Genomic DNA, 17,323 nt, shown 5'->3' on the forward strand with positions numbered 1-17,323 from the left:
CTCAAATCTAAGGGAAGAAAAACTGAAAAATGGCAAATACATAGGATTTTGAGTCAGAAGACCTATTAGAGAACTTTGCTAATATCCTAATCTCTATACATCTGAGTTTTTTCATCTGCAAAATGGGTATTATAATACTACCTACTTCATTTGTTCTAATTATCAAATGAGATCATGGAGGCAGGGTGCTATGTAATTCAAGGTATTATAAAAATTTATTATTATTATTTTATCCAACATTTAAAGAAAGAGCAAACCTTCAGAAAAGCCAAAGGTTATGATATGAAAGAATATTCTTTATATAATTTTCCTTAACATAAGTAGGACATTTTCTAGGACTGATATCCTAATTGCCTAGTGGATGCTTTTAATAATCATATAGGAAAATCTAACTATTTTAGTAATAACAACACTCAGTGTACATAGCATTAATGGTTTTTAAAAGACATTGTTTAATTTGATTCTCACAACAACCACCAGTGAGACAGACAATGTGGATATTGTAATTAGTATCATTTAGCAGATGCCTCATCCAATATTATATTACTGATAGAAGGAAGAACCAAGATTCAAACCCAGGTTTCCTGATTTCAAATTCAATTTACTTTCCTCTACACTAGAGATGAAAAAAGGAGGAAAACCATGAAGAACTGCTAGAGAATTTGCAAATTCCCTAGAAACTTTGCCAGTATGCTATGGAGAAGCTGTTTGGCTTAAAGAAGGAAAAAAATTCTGAAATATATAGAATTATGTGGCTGGCTCAAAGTGATTGTCACAAAAGAGAATCAGAATTGGAGTTTTTCTTGCATAATGTTGTTAGTAAAAGCATGTTTGTGAATGCCATCTTCTAAGGCTTCAGAGAAATAAATGTGAGTTCATTTCCCTTGAGGGCAGTAAGTTAAAAGGAGCAGATGTGTCCATGGCTTTCTTTATGTAAACTAAAGCCAGATTTAATTGGCCGTTGTTCACAATTCCTTGCCATGATTGGTTGTCATGGTATCGACAAATAAACTTCTGAAATGGCTTTACCTATTATCTTCATTAAGTTTGCTAACAATAATGATTTGAATTCTGATATTTCTGAAACATATAATTGGCATAAGTGACACCTATGGCTATAGCATGGACACAGGTGGCTTTTTTGTTTTGTTTTGTTTTGTTTTGTTTTAATCAGAACTGATGTTAGAAGACAATGGCCTGAAACTATCAATTTCTGCCATAAAAAGCACTTGATCTAAAAGAGTCCATAGGCTCTTAAAATAATAAATTAGATTGTTTGGATTGCAAAAAAATACAAAACAAAACAAACATCAAATCCATTATACAGCTAATGTGATGAATTCAAGATTAAAGAACTGAATATATCACACACCAATTCAAACTTCCCTATGCTTCATGATTTATATAAAAATATATGAGAAAGGATGAGAGTAAACCAATGTAAAATCAGGGCAAGAATACTTATAATTGCCAACAGGCCTATTAGCAATGCTATCTTTGATGGAAAAAGGTAAAAATCATTAAGTTTCCAATCCAAATTTGGATATAGTTGATTATGTTCCTGGAGAAAAGTTGTCCAGTTCTTATAGATTTCATTTCTAGCAGGTTTGCTTTTATACATTCAGAAAACAATTGAATGGACTATTCATCTAGGCATTTATTCTGATAAGAGAGTATGTCAAATTGATTTGAGAAACTCAGATAATTTTTCAACCATCTTACAACCACCTTTTTGAGGTAGGTTGGGTAAAAATGATACCCTAAATGAGAAACTAATAAAATTCTCCCTTTACATTAAAAAAGAGAATATATTTTTTGTATTCGTTCCTATGTGTGCTTTGAGAAATTGAATTTCCATTCATAATTTTTATCTTTTATTATTGTAGATTAGATGAATATCTGTATTTGACAATTTGGTTTTTATAGAAATCCAGAAATGGCCAATTTGATCATTATTAGATTCATCTCATAAATGTAATTTATCTGATCAATAAGATATCATCTAGCACTAACTAGATTTAAAACAGTGCTAGAAAGAGAAACAGTAGCTCATTCCAGACTTTACCTGCACATGCTATTTCTTCAGCTAGAGTAGAAAGTGCTCATATTTTGAGGAAGCCAAGTCTACAAACCCATTTTCAATATTGATCAGTATCAATAAAACATGAGCAATAAGATGGTAGGAGTGCGCCAAGTATTAATTACGATCCCTACTGCCTTGGAGAAACATAGGACTTTCATCAATTGGGTATAGCAAAAGACCTTTTTAAATGAACATTCTATATAAATAAAAGATGGAGATTAGAAAAGAAGGGAATGCCAAACATCTTCAAGCAATTCTGAATCAAAGAGGGGGTAGGTAGACTGATTCTTTCCCATGCCCCATTTCCATACATTTTCCTTCAATTCCTGTTCTGCTCTAGACTAAATAAGTTATAAAAATGGGCTATTAAATGTCTACACTCAGTGGTCAACTAGTAAAATCTGCTTTCGAGTAGTCAAGGTTCAGAGACTGGAGAATATTTGAATAACCTGGAATTTTAGGGGAGGGTTTTCTAAGAGGCAAGAACTAGATTTTGCTGAAAACTTTTATATGGTTTCTTAAAAGCCATCCAAACCTTACATATTTTGATAAATATACTTATAAATTAGAAGCAAAAGATTCTTTCCAATGTTAGCTAACATGAGGGCACGTCATGAAAAGGCATGGTGAAAACTAACTAAATAAATCATGAATTATTACCATACACATATGATTGGTTCTTCACTGTCCCAATTCCCCACTTGTCTATTCTGTCTAGATATCAGAAAATGGTCCAGTTTTCAAGGGTCCATTTTTCCAGTCCCACCTTTGTTATGAAATCTTCTGATGTACCTAAGTCAGACACAATCTCTCATGCTTCGGAACTCCTTGAAGTCTTAATATAAATACCTCAAATCTGGCACTGATACATGATATGTCTTGATTGTAAATTCCTGAAGGAAGGGACCATGTGCTTGCTATACATCTTCCTCTCCTGAAGAGCACAGTGTTACCTGACTAATAAAAATGTATTAAGGTTGATGCTGATGTTGATGAGGAAACTAAAATTCAACCAAGAAATATGAAGAACATCTGCCATCAAGGCACTTTGGAAGGGGCTGGAGAAATTACAACCACAAAACACAAAATGTTCCTGCCCTCAGGGATAGGAGAGATTAGTACAAACACATAGAAATAGGAGTTATCCTATTAACTTTATTATTTATCCTATTAGCTATTAATAGGATAACTTTGTAGAAGAGCTAATAGTATGGGGGAGAAGGTTAATGTAGAGATTCATATCTTTTACTGTTAAAGTGCCAAGATAGAGGCATTCTATGCTTTCTTAGACTAACATCAAATACCTTTTATGGGGGAAAGGATTTGACAAATGAATAGACAATTTAATTTTACTTATTTCATGCATCAGATATTTTAAACCATAGCAGGAATGTATAATGCTCAGCTTTAGGAATGAAGAAAAATAAAAAAAAGATGTTCCATTCTGTTATTATTTAGTCAAATATGGGAGAATCTTCAAAACTATCCCATAAACTCATTTCTTATCTTCCAGGAAATGTTCATGATAAAACCTCTGAAATTAAACTCATTTAATCTGCTTATATTTCAGGATGGGCACCATAAGTAATCAATTAAATTTCACCTGTGTAGAAACTATATAAATGTTTAATAGTTTAACAGTTCTGAGGAAGGTAGTTCATAGAGTATCAAGCAGGATTCATTTTCCTGAGTTCAAAAGAAAATTCACGCACTAAGTAACTAGTATGTAACTTTGGGCAAATCACTTGACCCTGTTTGTCTCCATTTCCAAATCTGCAAAATGAGCTGCAAAAAGAAATAGCAAACCATTCTATTATCTTTGCCCAAGAAAACCCAATGAAGAGTTGGACATGACTAAAATGATTACAACAAAAGAACAGAAGCAAATGGAAAGCCGGAGGCAGCCTGGCTCTCCATTCCATCTTTGCAAACATTTTCAGGATAAAACTCTAGCAGGAGTCTACTGGGAAGACTGTGTGTGGTCAGTGCCTTGGAAGAACAGAGGAACTCACTTGGACAAGCAGTGTTTGGTACAATAAACATCCCCCAGAGGAGAGAGGGTGAAGTTCTCACAGATGTAGAAATGTTGCTGGCCGAAGAGTAGCACTCCTTCTGATACTACATGTCCTTGGACAATCACCACAGAATGCTTCACTGATACCTAGGAGAAAATCAATCAATCAATCAATAAACATTTTTATATGTCTTATATATATGGACTATGTGACAAGTACTATACTAAGCACTGGGGTACAAAAAGAGGCAAACTTCTCTCAGGGAGCTTACAGTCTAATGGGGAAAAAGGCAGGAAACCTAAATATGGTCATGATGAATTGAAAATGTAATCTGAATTTGAATTAATTTTTTTGTTTTCATGAAAGGAGACACAACCCATCATGATGGTTATTGCCTGTATTAGTTATAACCAATCTGTAGTTCACAGACCCCTAAGTGGAAGCAGAGTTTTTGCAAAGGTGTGTGAATCCACAATCCATCAAGGAAATTTTTTTTGACATTTAATAAAAAGGAAGAGGGTCTTGATACTACTTTTCTCCATCATTTGTGTGGCAATTAACCACACATTGCTCTGCTGTTACTTAAATTTTCACATGGTGTGTAATAGCCCTCCCCAGCTAGTTCATATTCTCCTTATGCAGATGTCTTAGCCTTCTTTGTATCTCTCATAATCTTCAGCACATATTTGTACAACGTGCAGAAGAATCATAGCGTAATTGAAAGCAAATTCCATTTAGAGACAAGAGCTCTTGGATAGTTAGATAATGCAGTAGATAGACTTGGTCTAAAGTCAGGAAAAGCTGAGTTCAAATTCAGCCTCTGACAGTTTTTAGCTGTCAATTCACTTAACCCTTAATTGCCTCCCCCTAAAAAAAAGTCAGAGAAAAGCCTAACTCCCTAACAAATTTCCATTACTAAGCATTTGAGAGAAGATTAAAAGTTCTGATGTGATTTATTTTGGAAAAGCTTAAAGAAGAACATGACATTTCCTCCTGCAAATGACTGGCTTAATGATATTTATATAAGAATTACTGTGTGCTTAACATTGGGCAAGAGATTGAAAAAACATATGGCCCTTTTGTAGGACCATTTAAATTGTACTATATAAATGAGTTGGATTAGGTAATCATAGAGTCACCTTCTCAATTCTAAACTTCAATTAAGAGAACAATACGGAGAGAGGGATATAAAGACTACTACCCTTAATCAGGGATAGCTAGGTTCAAATCCTAACTCTCCTTTTTGCTATTTGTAAATCTTAAACAAATCACTTTACCTCTGAATGCTGCAAAATGAGGACATCTCAATAGATCACAAATTCTTAATTATTTTTGTGTCATGAACCCTTTTCATAGTCTGGTGAAGTCTATACAACACTTCTCAAAATATTTATGAATGAATAATGAATAAAACAAAAGATAGAAAATAAATTCTATTAAAATATAGTTATCAAACTATTTTCAAAATATAAGTGCATAACCCACAGTCAGAAAAACCTGAGTTCAAATCCAGTCTCAGATACTTAATTGGTGTGTAACTCAGAGCAAGACACTTAATGTCTGTCAGTCTTAGTCTTTTTTATTTGAAAACTTACAAAAATTAATTCTTGAGAACTTTTATAAGAATAAAATGAAATATTTATGTTAAAATGAGATGAACTTTTGATGCTTTCTTGAAAGTTCTTTTAATTTCAAATTATATGATTGAACTCTGATCTAAGAGAATGTGAATCTTATACATTTGTTAACCAAGCTCATGTCAAATTATTCTTTTTTTTACTGGAAACTGAATGGATGTCCATCAGTTGGAGAATGGCTGAATAAATTGTGGTATATGAATATTATGGAATATTACTGTTCTGTAAGAAATAACCAACAGGATGATTTCAGAAAGGCCTGGAGAGACTTACACGAACTGATGCTGAGTGAAATGAGCAGGACCAGGAGATCATTATATACTTCAACAACAATACTATATGATGACCAGTTCTGATGGACCAGGCCATACTCAGCAACGAAATCAACCAAATCATTTCTAATGGAGCAGTAATGAACTGAACCAGCTATGCCCAGAAAAAGAACTCTGGGAGATGACTAAAAACCATTACATTGAATTTCCAATCCCTATATTTATGCACACCTGCATTTTTTATTTCCTTCACAAGCTAATTGTACAATATTTCAGAGTCTGATTCTTTTTGTACAGCAAAATAATGTTTTGGTCATATATACTTATTGTGTTTCTAAGTTATATTTTAATATATTTAACATCTACTGGTCATCCTGACATCTAGGGGAGGGGGTGGGGGGGTAAGAGGTAAAAAATTGGAACAAGAGGTTTGGCAATTGTTAATGCTGTAAAGTTACCCATGCATATATCCTGTAAATAAAAGGCTATTAAATAAAAATAAAAAAAATAAAAAAAAAATTTCTGTGCCCTTAAAAAAAAATTTATTCTTTTTTTTCCAAATTATTCTCAATAGAAATCTGTTCAATTAGCTTGATCTAAAGCCAAATTAGGGAACATACCTGTTTCCTTCTCTTTCCGTTTTAAGAATAAATAAGATAATGTTGAAAGAGCATTTTAAGCTACATGAAAGGAAGGCAGTAGCTCTAATAAAAATTTCCAACTACTTGTGCAAATGAAGATGTGTTAAAGAAAGGTCAGAAAGAAAATAAAAGCTGACTTCTCCACTAATAAATATTAATCAAAAATATTTTCCCCTCTTTTAAACAAAATTAGGACCTACCTAATCTTCCTAATTAATGGCATACCTAGAAGTCTAATTTCCCATAGCCAATGTCCTCTGACTCCTTATTTAATCTTCAAGCCTTTTTTTCAGGGCGCTGTGTCATCAAAAATTACCCTTTGGATCAGAGGCTCATACATGAAACACCTTATTTATTTTAACCAGAATCCATTTTCTGTGTTCCAAAATTTTCTATCTGGCCTAGGAAGTTCTCTGAAGAAATGTACCATTCCTTATGTGGGAAATTAAGTGACCAAAATATTTTTGCCGCCCTGAATTCCAGTTTATGTGTGTTTGCATGTACATTTTGGCAGGTGGCCCTTCAACAAATTTCATGCCATGTTATCTTGAAAGGTTTTGCTTTTTCAAACCTGATCTCTGAGAGCTTTCCTTCTGGGAGACTTAAGTAACAACCAATATAAACCTAACCACAAGAAAGATGTTTGGTGAGACAGAATATAATAGCTTAAAGATTGATCCTTTAGGGAAGGATAGGCATTTAAAACAACTGGAACATGAACCTAAGTGAATAGATACCTATTATTACATTTAAATGGAACATAGAATGAATTTATCTCTAGGCTATTCATATTATAGATATCTTCTTGCCATGAACCTATTGATCTTTTTAAGAGGTGTGAATGTTTGGTTTTAAAAGTAAAATATTTTAAGATGATAATAATGGTTCACATCCATACAATATTTTATAGTTTGCAAACTACTTCACATACTTTATCTTTATGGATACTTAAAACTGTATGAGATAGCTTTTATTCTAATCCCAAATTTACAAATGAGGACATTGAAACTAAGAAACATTTAATGAATTCGTTTGTGTCAAATACCAAATCTGCCATTTATTACTTGTATAATAAACAGGGACTCAGTTTAACCTGGAAAACACCTGTAAAAAGAGGGTTATGAACTAAAAGATTTCCCAAAACATGGGTCTAGAATTTGGAAGGAAGGAAGGAGGGGGTGGAGAGAGAAAGAAAGAAAGAAAGAAAGAAAGAAAGAAAGAAAGAAAGAAAGAAAGAAAGAAAAAGAAGAGATAGAGAAAGAGAGAGAGGGAGAGAGAGAGGAGGAAAGGAGGGAGGAAAGGAGGGAGGAAGAAGAGGAAGGCAGGAAAAAAGAAAGGAAAGCAGAAAGGAAGGAAGGAAGGAAAGAAGGAAGGAAGAAAGGTAAGTAGGAAAGAAAAATTCCTCTGGAGTTTATTAGTTTACTTTGAGTTTATTAGAATACTTTGTAAAACACAGACCCATGTTTCTAGTTCTAGACCATAACTCAATGAGTATATAGTCCTAAATAGTATATCTTTCTGAATTGTTTTTTTTGTTGTCATTATATACCTAATAAGTATTCTTAATGAGATCTGTATTTGGAGTCAACTAAGCACAAACTCTCTAATATACTCCATAAGAAGAAACAATCATCAAGCCTTCCTGAAAGGTAGTAGGATTTTTTTTTTAGGTCTAAGATTTGAATTCCATTAGGAGGTATGCTGCCTCTATCCTTCATTTCTATACCTGAATAAATTTCATGTGACAGCCAGATGGTGCAATGGAGAAAATCCTGGACTTGAAATTAGGAAAAACTGAATTCAGCATTAAGTGGAGGAGATAAGGCATTATCCTAGCTACAATCATGATTCAAGAGGGAAAAAAAGTCTTGGGATTTTAGTGGCTTTTGGTTTTACAATGGTCAAAATTGTGATGTTTTCCCCCAAAAGACCCCATGTTAGACTACATTAATAAAAATATATTGAATAGAAAGAAAGTTGGCAATCTCATACTATTTGTATATAGATAATAGAAAAACATGCTTTTAACTTTTGATCTTTTTTGGAAGGGATGCATTTTTAAGTGTTTTTATTTTAATAGTATTTTATTTTTTCAAAACATATGCAAAAATAGTTTTCAACATTCACTTTTGTAAAACCTTATGTTCCAAGTTTTTATCCTTCTCCTCCCTCCTCCCCCTTCCCAAGACAGCAAGCAATCTGATATAGATTAAACATGTGCAATTCTTCTAAACATATTTCTATATTCATCATATGCACAAAAAAAATCAGACCAAAAGGGGAAAAAACATGAGAAAGGAAAATAACAAACAAACAAACAACAACAACAAAGGTAAAAATGCTATGTTTTGATCCACATTCTCCATAGCTCTTTCTCTGGCTGTGGATGGCACTTTCCATCACAAGTCCATCACAGTTGATCATTAAATAATCTTGTTGTTATTGTATACAATGTTCTCTTGGTTCTGCTCATTTCACTTAGCATCAGTTTATGTAAGTCTTTCCAGGCTTTTCTAAAATCAGCATTTCTTACAGAACAATAATCTTCCTTTACATTCTGTAATGCTGGAGAAACTGAGACAAGATAGAAATTAGAGGTTTTTAATATTTTATTAGTTGAGAGTTTGGACTGGCAACCAGACAGGATTCATGTCTGACGCTTAGCTGGGTGGATGGGATTCTTGTCTCAAAGCATCCAACAATGAGAGAGGGATTCCAGAGACTCTTACAGGGCTCCAGTGATCAGGGAAACAAAGGCGAGGGAGGGTAGAGCACTGATGAGCGTGAACTCCAGAAAAGGACAATAAATTCAGTTCTGACAGGTTGGGGGTAAGGAGGAAGGATCATAAATTCTAATAATTGAAGAAGCTAGAAACAGGATGTCTGAGCCAGAAAGTAACCAAGTGTTTGAAATAAACCACTTGGAGTTTTATGACTCTTTGGAATGAGAGAGTAGCCAGGGCTCCCAGCCCAAATAATCTTAGTCCTAATGACTAGGAAGGGGGGTTGCCACCAGGGAAACTGAGGCATAACATTCAGGGAAACTGAGGCAGAACAATTCAGAGAAACTGAGGCAGAACATTTCATATATTATAATTTATTCAGGCATTCCCCAATTGACGAGCATCCAACCAATTTCTAGTTCCTTGCCAATAAAAAAGGGCTGCTACACACATTTTTGCACATGTGGATTCTTTTCTCTAGTTTATGAGCTTTTGGGGATACAGACTCAGTAGAGACACTGCTAGGTCAAAGGGTATGCATGATTTTATAGCTTTTTGGGCATAGTTTCAAATTGTTCTCCAGAATGTTTGGATCATTTTACAATTCCACCATCAATGCCTTGATTCCCAATTTTCCCACATTCCCTCCAACATTTATCATTACTTAAAACTATGTTTGACAAGACATGCTGATGAATTCAAACCTTTCTAGAGGAATTTTCTTTTTTTCTATCCTTCTTTCCTTCCTTCCTTCCCTCCTTCCTTCCTTCTTTCCCTCCTTTCTTCCTTTTCTCCTTTCTTCCCTCCTTCCTTCTTTCTTTACCTCCTTCCTTCCTTCTCTCCTTCCTTCCTTCCTTCTTTCCCTCCTTCCTTCCCTCTTTCCCTCCTTCCTTCCCTCCTTCTTTTCTTCCTTCCCTCCTTCCTTCTCTCATTCTTTCCTTCCTTCCTTCTTTCTTTCCATACACTTATTTGTGGGTGTTCTACACAAAAGAATATATTTTCTTTTGGTAGTTGAGATTTCCCAAAATATCTTGGGGTTTACTGGCTATGTTTATTTTTTAAGGACCATATCTCAAACTCAAATCACTCTGGCTATCATTAATTGGCCACAAATAGATCTCAGGCTAAGCACCAATGGATCATTGTTTGGACCTTGATTACTTCAGAGTGAATGTTTTGTCCAGAAACTCTGAGGGTCTTTCCCTCCCAGATTAAGTAAAGTAAGTAGGCCATCTTTGCCTCATTTCTTACAGAGCCTTAATCACTGAATGGGTGCTACCTCAGTCAAACTGAGACCTCTTCAAGATCTTAGCTTAAAAAGGCCAAGATCTCCCACTGCATCTAGGGCTTCTCCAGTCATCACGATCTACATCTTGCCACTAGACTCAGATGATATTCAAGGAGAATGAGGCTGGTGATTTTGTATATTCTTTTCTCACTTTAATACAATTCATTTTATAGCATCATCTCCATGATATCATGGTCTTATTTATTTAGATTTTTTGGATTAAGCTAAAGAGGAGATTCTTGCCTCAATAGAATGGGTATTGCCTCAAATTGAGACCTGTTGAAGCTCTTCGCTTAAAAAGACCACTATCTTTTATTGAATCCAAGGCCGTCTCCAGTCATCCTGACTTATATCTTGCCACTGGACCCAGATGTTTCTGGAGGGGAACTCATTTGTATGTCATGGCATCACCTCCCTGATGCCATGGTTCTCTTTAAGAACAAAGGAAAACTATAAGAAGATATTAAAGAGAATTGAAGCAATGTCCTATAGAGATTTCAGGTATTAAAAAACTGGGAAGTTTCCTTATCTGGAATACAGAAAGTTTGGAGGTTGAATATAAGCTGATTATTGTCTTACTCGAATTAGTGAATGAAGAAAAAAAGATATTTTAAGTGCTTATTATGTGCAAGACACTATGTTAGGTCCTAAAGGTATACATATGCAAACTGAAATAGTCTCTATCTTCAAAGAGATCCTATTTTAACTGGGAGAAATAAAACATAAAAGATTATTTATCCATAGGAAAGAGGGAGGATTACCTAGAGTTTCAGCAGCTCAATGGATAACAAGGCATAGGGATCTTTAGATTATATAAGTCAGGAAATAATATCAGGGCATTTCAGGGAATAGAGATAGGACACATGGCAAGGTAGAGACAGTGGGAGAGCAAATGGTAACTTTTGATGCTCAAACAGTAGAGAATTGTTGATTCTCATCTTTTCAAGCCATATGAGCAGTCAAGCAATTACATAGTAAAAACAAGAATCCATCTTGGATTCTCCCTGGCACAGAGTATTAGCCTCAAAGCCTCACTGTGGATCATGATGCTGGTATGTTTATGGAAGTTAAGTAGACCTTTGCCTATAAACTCACTTGGAGCAGGGTGAAGAGCTCCCATCAGACCCTCTAGGAAATGTGCCAGAGCCAGAGTAATCTCTAGATGTTCCCTGGGGTGAGCTCTGGATGGAATTCAGGGAGGCTAATTTCAGCCCAGGAGAAGAATTCCTAACAATTAGAGCTGCTCAAAAATAGGACAGGGTACCTCAGTAAGCTCACCATCATTGGAAGGATGCAGGCAGAAGTTGGAGAACCATTTGGCAGAGATACTATAGGGAGACTCATGCTTCCCTTATGAATTTTAACATTAATTCAGCACATATTAAGCACCTACTTTGTATCAGGAATTGTACAAACTACTAGGGATACAAAAATAAGCAAAAGAGGACCCTCCTCTAGTGAAGTTTATTTTCTACTGAGGGAGGGGATAAACAACATTTAATTCATAAGTAAAGTAAAATGAGCAGGAAGGTGGTGCAGTGAATAGAATGTCAGCTCTGGAGTCAGGAAGTCCTGAGTTCAGATTCAGCTTCAGTCATTTAACTAGCTGTGTTACTTAACCCTGTTAGCTTCAGTTCTTCATCTGTAAAATGATGTAAAATCTGTGAAATTAGCTGAGAAAAAATAGCAAACCTTTCTAATATATTTGATTAATAAATGATTATTGAATTGAATGAATTATTATGTCCTCCTTTGTTTTTTTTGTTTGTTTGTTTGTTTGTTTTTTATTTAATAGCCTTTTATTTACAGGATATATGCATGGGTAACTTTACAGCATTAACAGTTGCCAAACCTCTTGTTCCAATTTTTCACCTCTTACCCCCCCCTCCCCTAGATGGCAGGATGACCAGTAGATGTTAAATATATTAAAATATAAATTAGATACACAATAAGTATACATGTATGTCCTCCTTTGAACTAACTGCAAAATCCATTGTCCTGAAGAGCCTTAACTATGGTACTCCTCCTTTTCAGAAGATATGACAGACTTTGAGCAGTTAGTCTGACTTGTGTCAGAGGAAGTGAGATCCAGATTTGATGGTGGGTCTTCCTATCTCACCCAGGCTGGAATTGCAGCGGCCATTCCTGGGCCTTACTTCACTGCTGATGGTCACTATGGCTTTGACTTCTGTTTCCAACCCAGGCTAGTTCCACCCTATTTTGGACTTCTCATTTGAGGCAGCTCACCATATGGGTGCCAGATTTAATATGATCACTCAGTGAATTTTTGCTTTGCAGTAGCTCAGAATCCCCCAATTCAAAATATGTGAGGTGATCTATTACTAAATGTATATGAATCCAATATAAGTTCTGCATTAGAGGCTGTCAGTGCTTTATCAGTAGAGAATCAGAGAATCTCAGAGTTAGAAGAAACTTCAGAATTCATTTCATCTGATCCAATATGAAAGAATGAATCTTTCTAACATGGAATACCCAATTAACTGTCATCCAATTTCCTCATAAAGACATTTTGCAGGGATAGGAACTTCCCAGTTCTTTGAAGCTCATAGAGATCATGTCCAAGGAAAGGTTTGGGGGATAAGAGGCAATTGGTTGGGAGGTTGGCAGTTCTCTTTTGCTCTTAGTAATGACCATAATCCACATGCTTTGGGGCCAGCAGTAAACTGATGATAAGACAGAATTTACAACACTGAGTAAGGAATCCAGACTCCTAATCCTACCTATTTCAATGACATGATTGTGTGAATTCAAGCAATTGAATTCATCACTTTAGACCTCAGTTTCTTATGCCTGAATTGAGAAAATTGGGCTAATTAGTTAGGTGGAATAGCAGAAAGAGTGCTACAAGAATTAGGAAGACCTGAATTCAAATCCACATTTAGATACTAACCATGTGACCCTCACCAAGTCACTTAACTTTTATCTACCTCAGTTTCTTCATCTGTAAAATGGGGATAAGTATATTACTACTTTCCTGGATTATTGTAAGGAGCAAATGAGATATTTGTAAAGAGCTTTGCAAAACTAAAGTTTTCTGGAATTATGTATAGCCAGTATTAGACAATCTCTGAGGGACCTCTCATTCAAACTTTCTGTAGAGTTAGGGGGTATAGAAGATACTGATCAATGTCACAGCTCCCAAAGTAGGGAACTAAATAGATCTAAATAGATGGATATGCTACCACCAAAAAGTTGTTTTAGTTTTTTTTTAAATCAGCTCTTTTTTTTTTGCAGAGAAATAAAGTATTTAATATTGTTGTAAGATTAGAATTCAAAGAAAAAAAAAAAGAAAGCACACAATAAAATCCCTCCCTTGAGTCGTTGACTGTGGCTTTAAGCCAGAAGCCCATTTTGTAGAATGGTCAAACACACTTCCAAGAAGACTTGCAATGAAGGCTCAATAGGACCAACTCATCACAACTGGGGCTGCTGTTAAGTGCCATGATAATGAGGCACCAGCCAGCCTGCTGACAAAGGCTCACAATTAACATATATTAAATAAACCTCCTCTTATGTCAAAATTGAAGAGTTTTACAGTGAAATGAGTGGTGCTTACTGGAATCATTAATCAATGAAGCAAAGGTGGCATACAGTAATTGAATAATTACTTTCCCAGGTATTGCTCAAAGCAACTGGAGCTAGAAATCTCAGACAAAGGAAAGGAATTCAAACAACTGCCATTTTCAAGTTCTTGGTTTGTACAATTTTTTCCCCCAAGCCATGTTAAGGATTAGAAAAATGTACTAATTTTCTGTATAATATGTAGTTATGTCTGGATAGGTAAAGCAATGATTCAAGACAAAATGATAAACATTTAGGATTTCTTAGATGAACTAAATGATTGCTCAAATGATATAACATTAAAATATTAAAAAAACATGAACATTTTGTGATTTCACCAGTGTGGAAAACTTGCAATGTAGGATCAGTCTCCACCAATGGAGATGAAATTATGTTTTAACTTAATAGATAATTCCTAGGGTTTTGTCTGAGGTACATGGTAAAGTCAGAGGATCTGACTGGGATCAGAGGCTTTGAATGAAGAGGACCCAAGTTCTAATCTTATCTCTGATATTATCTTTATGATCTTAGACAAATGGGATGGGATAGACTATTAACTTCACAGTTCCCCCCAACTTTGTTTCTATGATTTTGTGATTTTATGACTTGTGGAGGATCATACTACCCCTAAGTGTCAGATTAGAATCTAAGTGTTCCTGATTCTGAGGCCAATATTTTCCCCTTATTGAACATAATTTATTTTCCTCAATTACATATAAAAACAATTTAAACACTTTTCAGAAGAGTTTTAAGTTCCAAATTTTATTTTTTCCTCTTTTTCTATTCCCTCCCTGAGAAGGTAAGTAATCAGATAGAGATTCTACATGTGCAATAATGTAAAACATTTCCATATTAGTTTCTTGGTATAAGACTCAAATGAAAGAAAAAGAATTAAATAAAGTGAAAAATAGCATGCTTCAGTCTGTATTCAAACAATCCCAAAGAACTGATGACAAAGCATACTATCCCTATCCAAAGAAAGAATTGATACATACTGAGCTCAATATTTAAATCCACTCAGGGATGGTTGTGGAGTCAAGAGGACTTGAGTTTAAATTTGGCCCCCCACACCTAAAACCATGGTTAATTCACTTAAACCTGTTTGCCTCGGTTTCCTCATGTGTAAAATGGCAAACTTCCATTGTCTTTGGCAAAAAAAATCTCAAGAATTAAATATGGTTGAAATAATTGAACAACAAAAAATGACAATTGCAAGATGAAAACCAAAAGGAAAACAAGGTTCTGACAAAGATACAAATTAACATTTGTGTCAAATGGATAGTAAATAGAAAACATGAAAAATAAAGAAGAAATTTCATCAACTCTATATCAAGTATCCATTTAAGATAACTATAGACCTTCTATAGAGATAATATCTCATGTTTCAAAAAACAAGAAGGAGATTCATAGGAGCAGGAAATTAGAAGGATTTCAGTAGAATATATCTGATGAGGAAAGATACTACCATTTTCTACTACACTGTTATTCAAATAGTAAGTGCTTAATAAACACTTGTTTAATTGAACCAAATCCTGTAAACAGCCAAGGAAGAAGAAACATGCAGTAGTTGTTGGCAGCTTATTGCTGACAGGTATGGAGGCAGCTTCATATAGACTTCACATGATTGAGATCTATATACAGAGACATGTATTATCTTTCTATAATTTGTAACTGAGCTTTGAAAAAGAATTTGCTCAGATTTGACAGACAACTTGTAATTGATTTCTGTTCATTCTGGTGGGAAGGAAACAATACAACAAAAAGAAACTGGGCTTGTATCTGTGGTGATTTTGAAATTCAGACTGAAAATTGAAGTACTTCAGGTCATATGTAATGTTTTTATTTTCTCTTCCATTTGAAGATTGTGTCTTCAAAAGAGAAAGGAATATAAAGGAAGAATAAAACTGGAGATAACCATTAGTGGCAAAAATGGGGACTTTTTTTTTTTTGATCCTTGGTTAGAATACCAGAAAAAAATTCAATTTTAGGAAGGGATAGAGAGTATCCCTCAAGAACTGAAAAGAGTAGTTTTGATACAAGATTTAACCTGAATAAGGGAACTTTTCATTAAAAAATGTCTCTATTAAACTTGAAAATTAGAAACTATGATCAGTAATTGTCCTAGAAAGAATAATAATAGAAAACTTGGGCAATGTCTCTTCAGCATGTGACAGTGCCTAGTCATACAGCAGGCTGCTAATAAATGCTGATTGATTGATTCAGACTATCTAGCTTTCAACGAAATAGGTCTATATGTTTTCATATAGTAAAATATCTCATATTTTAGTATGGTAAATATCTCATGGCTTATCCCTACACCTTTTTACTCATAATCCATATGAATCATAATCAATTGCAGATATTCCTTTTAATTTCCACTTCTTGGAATCTATATCTTCATTCAAAGCTCAACTCAAGTGATATTTCTTATGTGACATCTTTCATAATAATTCCATTTGCTAGCACAATTCCTAAAAGTTACTCTGTATTTGTTTTTTTCTACATTTATTTATATGTATACACTTTGTTTTCATTAGGAAAATACAGTCCATTGAGGAAAGGGATTTTTTTTTTTTGGTCTTTATATTCAAAACATTTGGGATAGGGTTCTGCTTGCATACATGCACTCTATGTGCACACACACACACATACATCTTATATTGCCATACATGCATGTTAAATTAATTATTCTAATAGGGTAAAGAGATGGCCAAATATGACCTTGCTTTAGTTGTCCATAGGCACACAAACAATCAGTCAATGAATCAATCACAGCATTTAATTCCCAAATTCTTAGAAAGTTAAACAGTCTGGGTATGGCTATTCTCTAGACTATCATCAGTGGCTGCAACATCATCCAGCTTTCCTGGATCAGGTCCAGCTCCATCTTTTGCTAATGTAGTCTACTATCATTTATTATTGACTTTGGCAGCACCAGCCCATCTTAAAGAAATAAATATTCTTTCAAAATGACCTATAATGTATCACCCTGATGCACAACAAGAATAACAAAAATGTTTACCCTAAGGTTTAAGATTTCTTGATTATCAAATAACTTACTATTGTAAGTGAATTATAGAAC

General features: G+C 34.5%; 1 protein-coding gene across 5 annotated transcripts in view; it reads right to left on the reverse strand.

Annotated features, from left to right (window-relative positions):
• The window catches only part of WDFY4 (WDFY family member 4), a 486,698-nt gene that overhangs the window by 117,541 nt on the left and 351,834 nt on the right, over nucleotides 1-17,323 (reverse strand). For all 5 annotated transcript variants that reach the window (XM_031956283.1, XM_031956282.1, XM_012539778.3 and 2 more), the window contains one exon: nucleotides 4,096-4,244. In XM_031956283.1, the coding sequence (XP_031812143.1) occupies nucleotides 4,096-4,244 (149 nt within the window). The remainder of the gene's footprint in view (nucleotides 1-4,095; nucleotides 4,245-17,323) is intronic.

The sequence above is a fragment of the Sarcophilus harrisii genome, chromosome 2 (assembly GCF_902635505.1).
Source record: "Sarcophilus harrisii chromosome 2, mSarHar1.11, whole genome shotgun sequence".
Classification (NCBI taxonomy): Eukaryota; Metazoa; Chordata; class Mammalia; order Dasyuromorphia; family Dasyuridae; genus Sarcophilus; species Sarcophilus harrisii.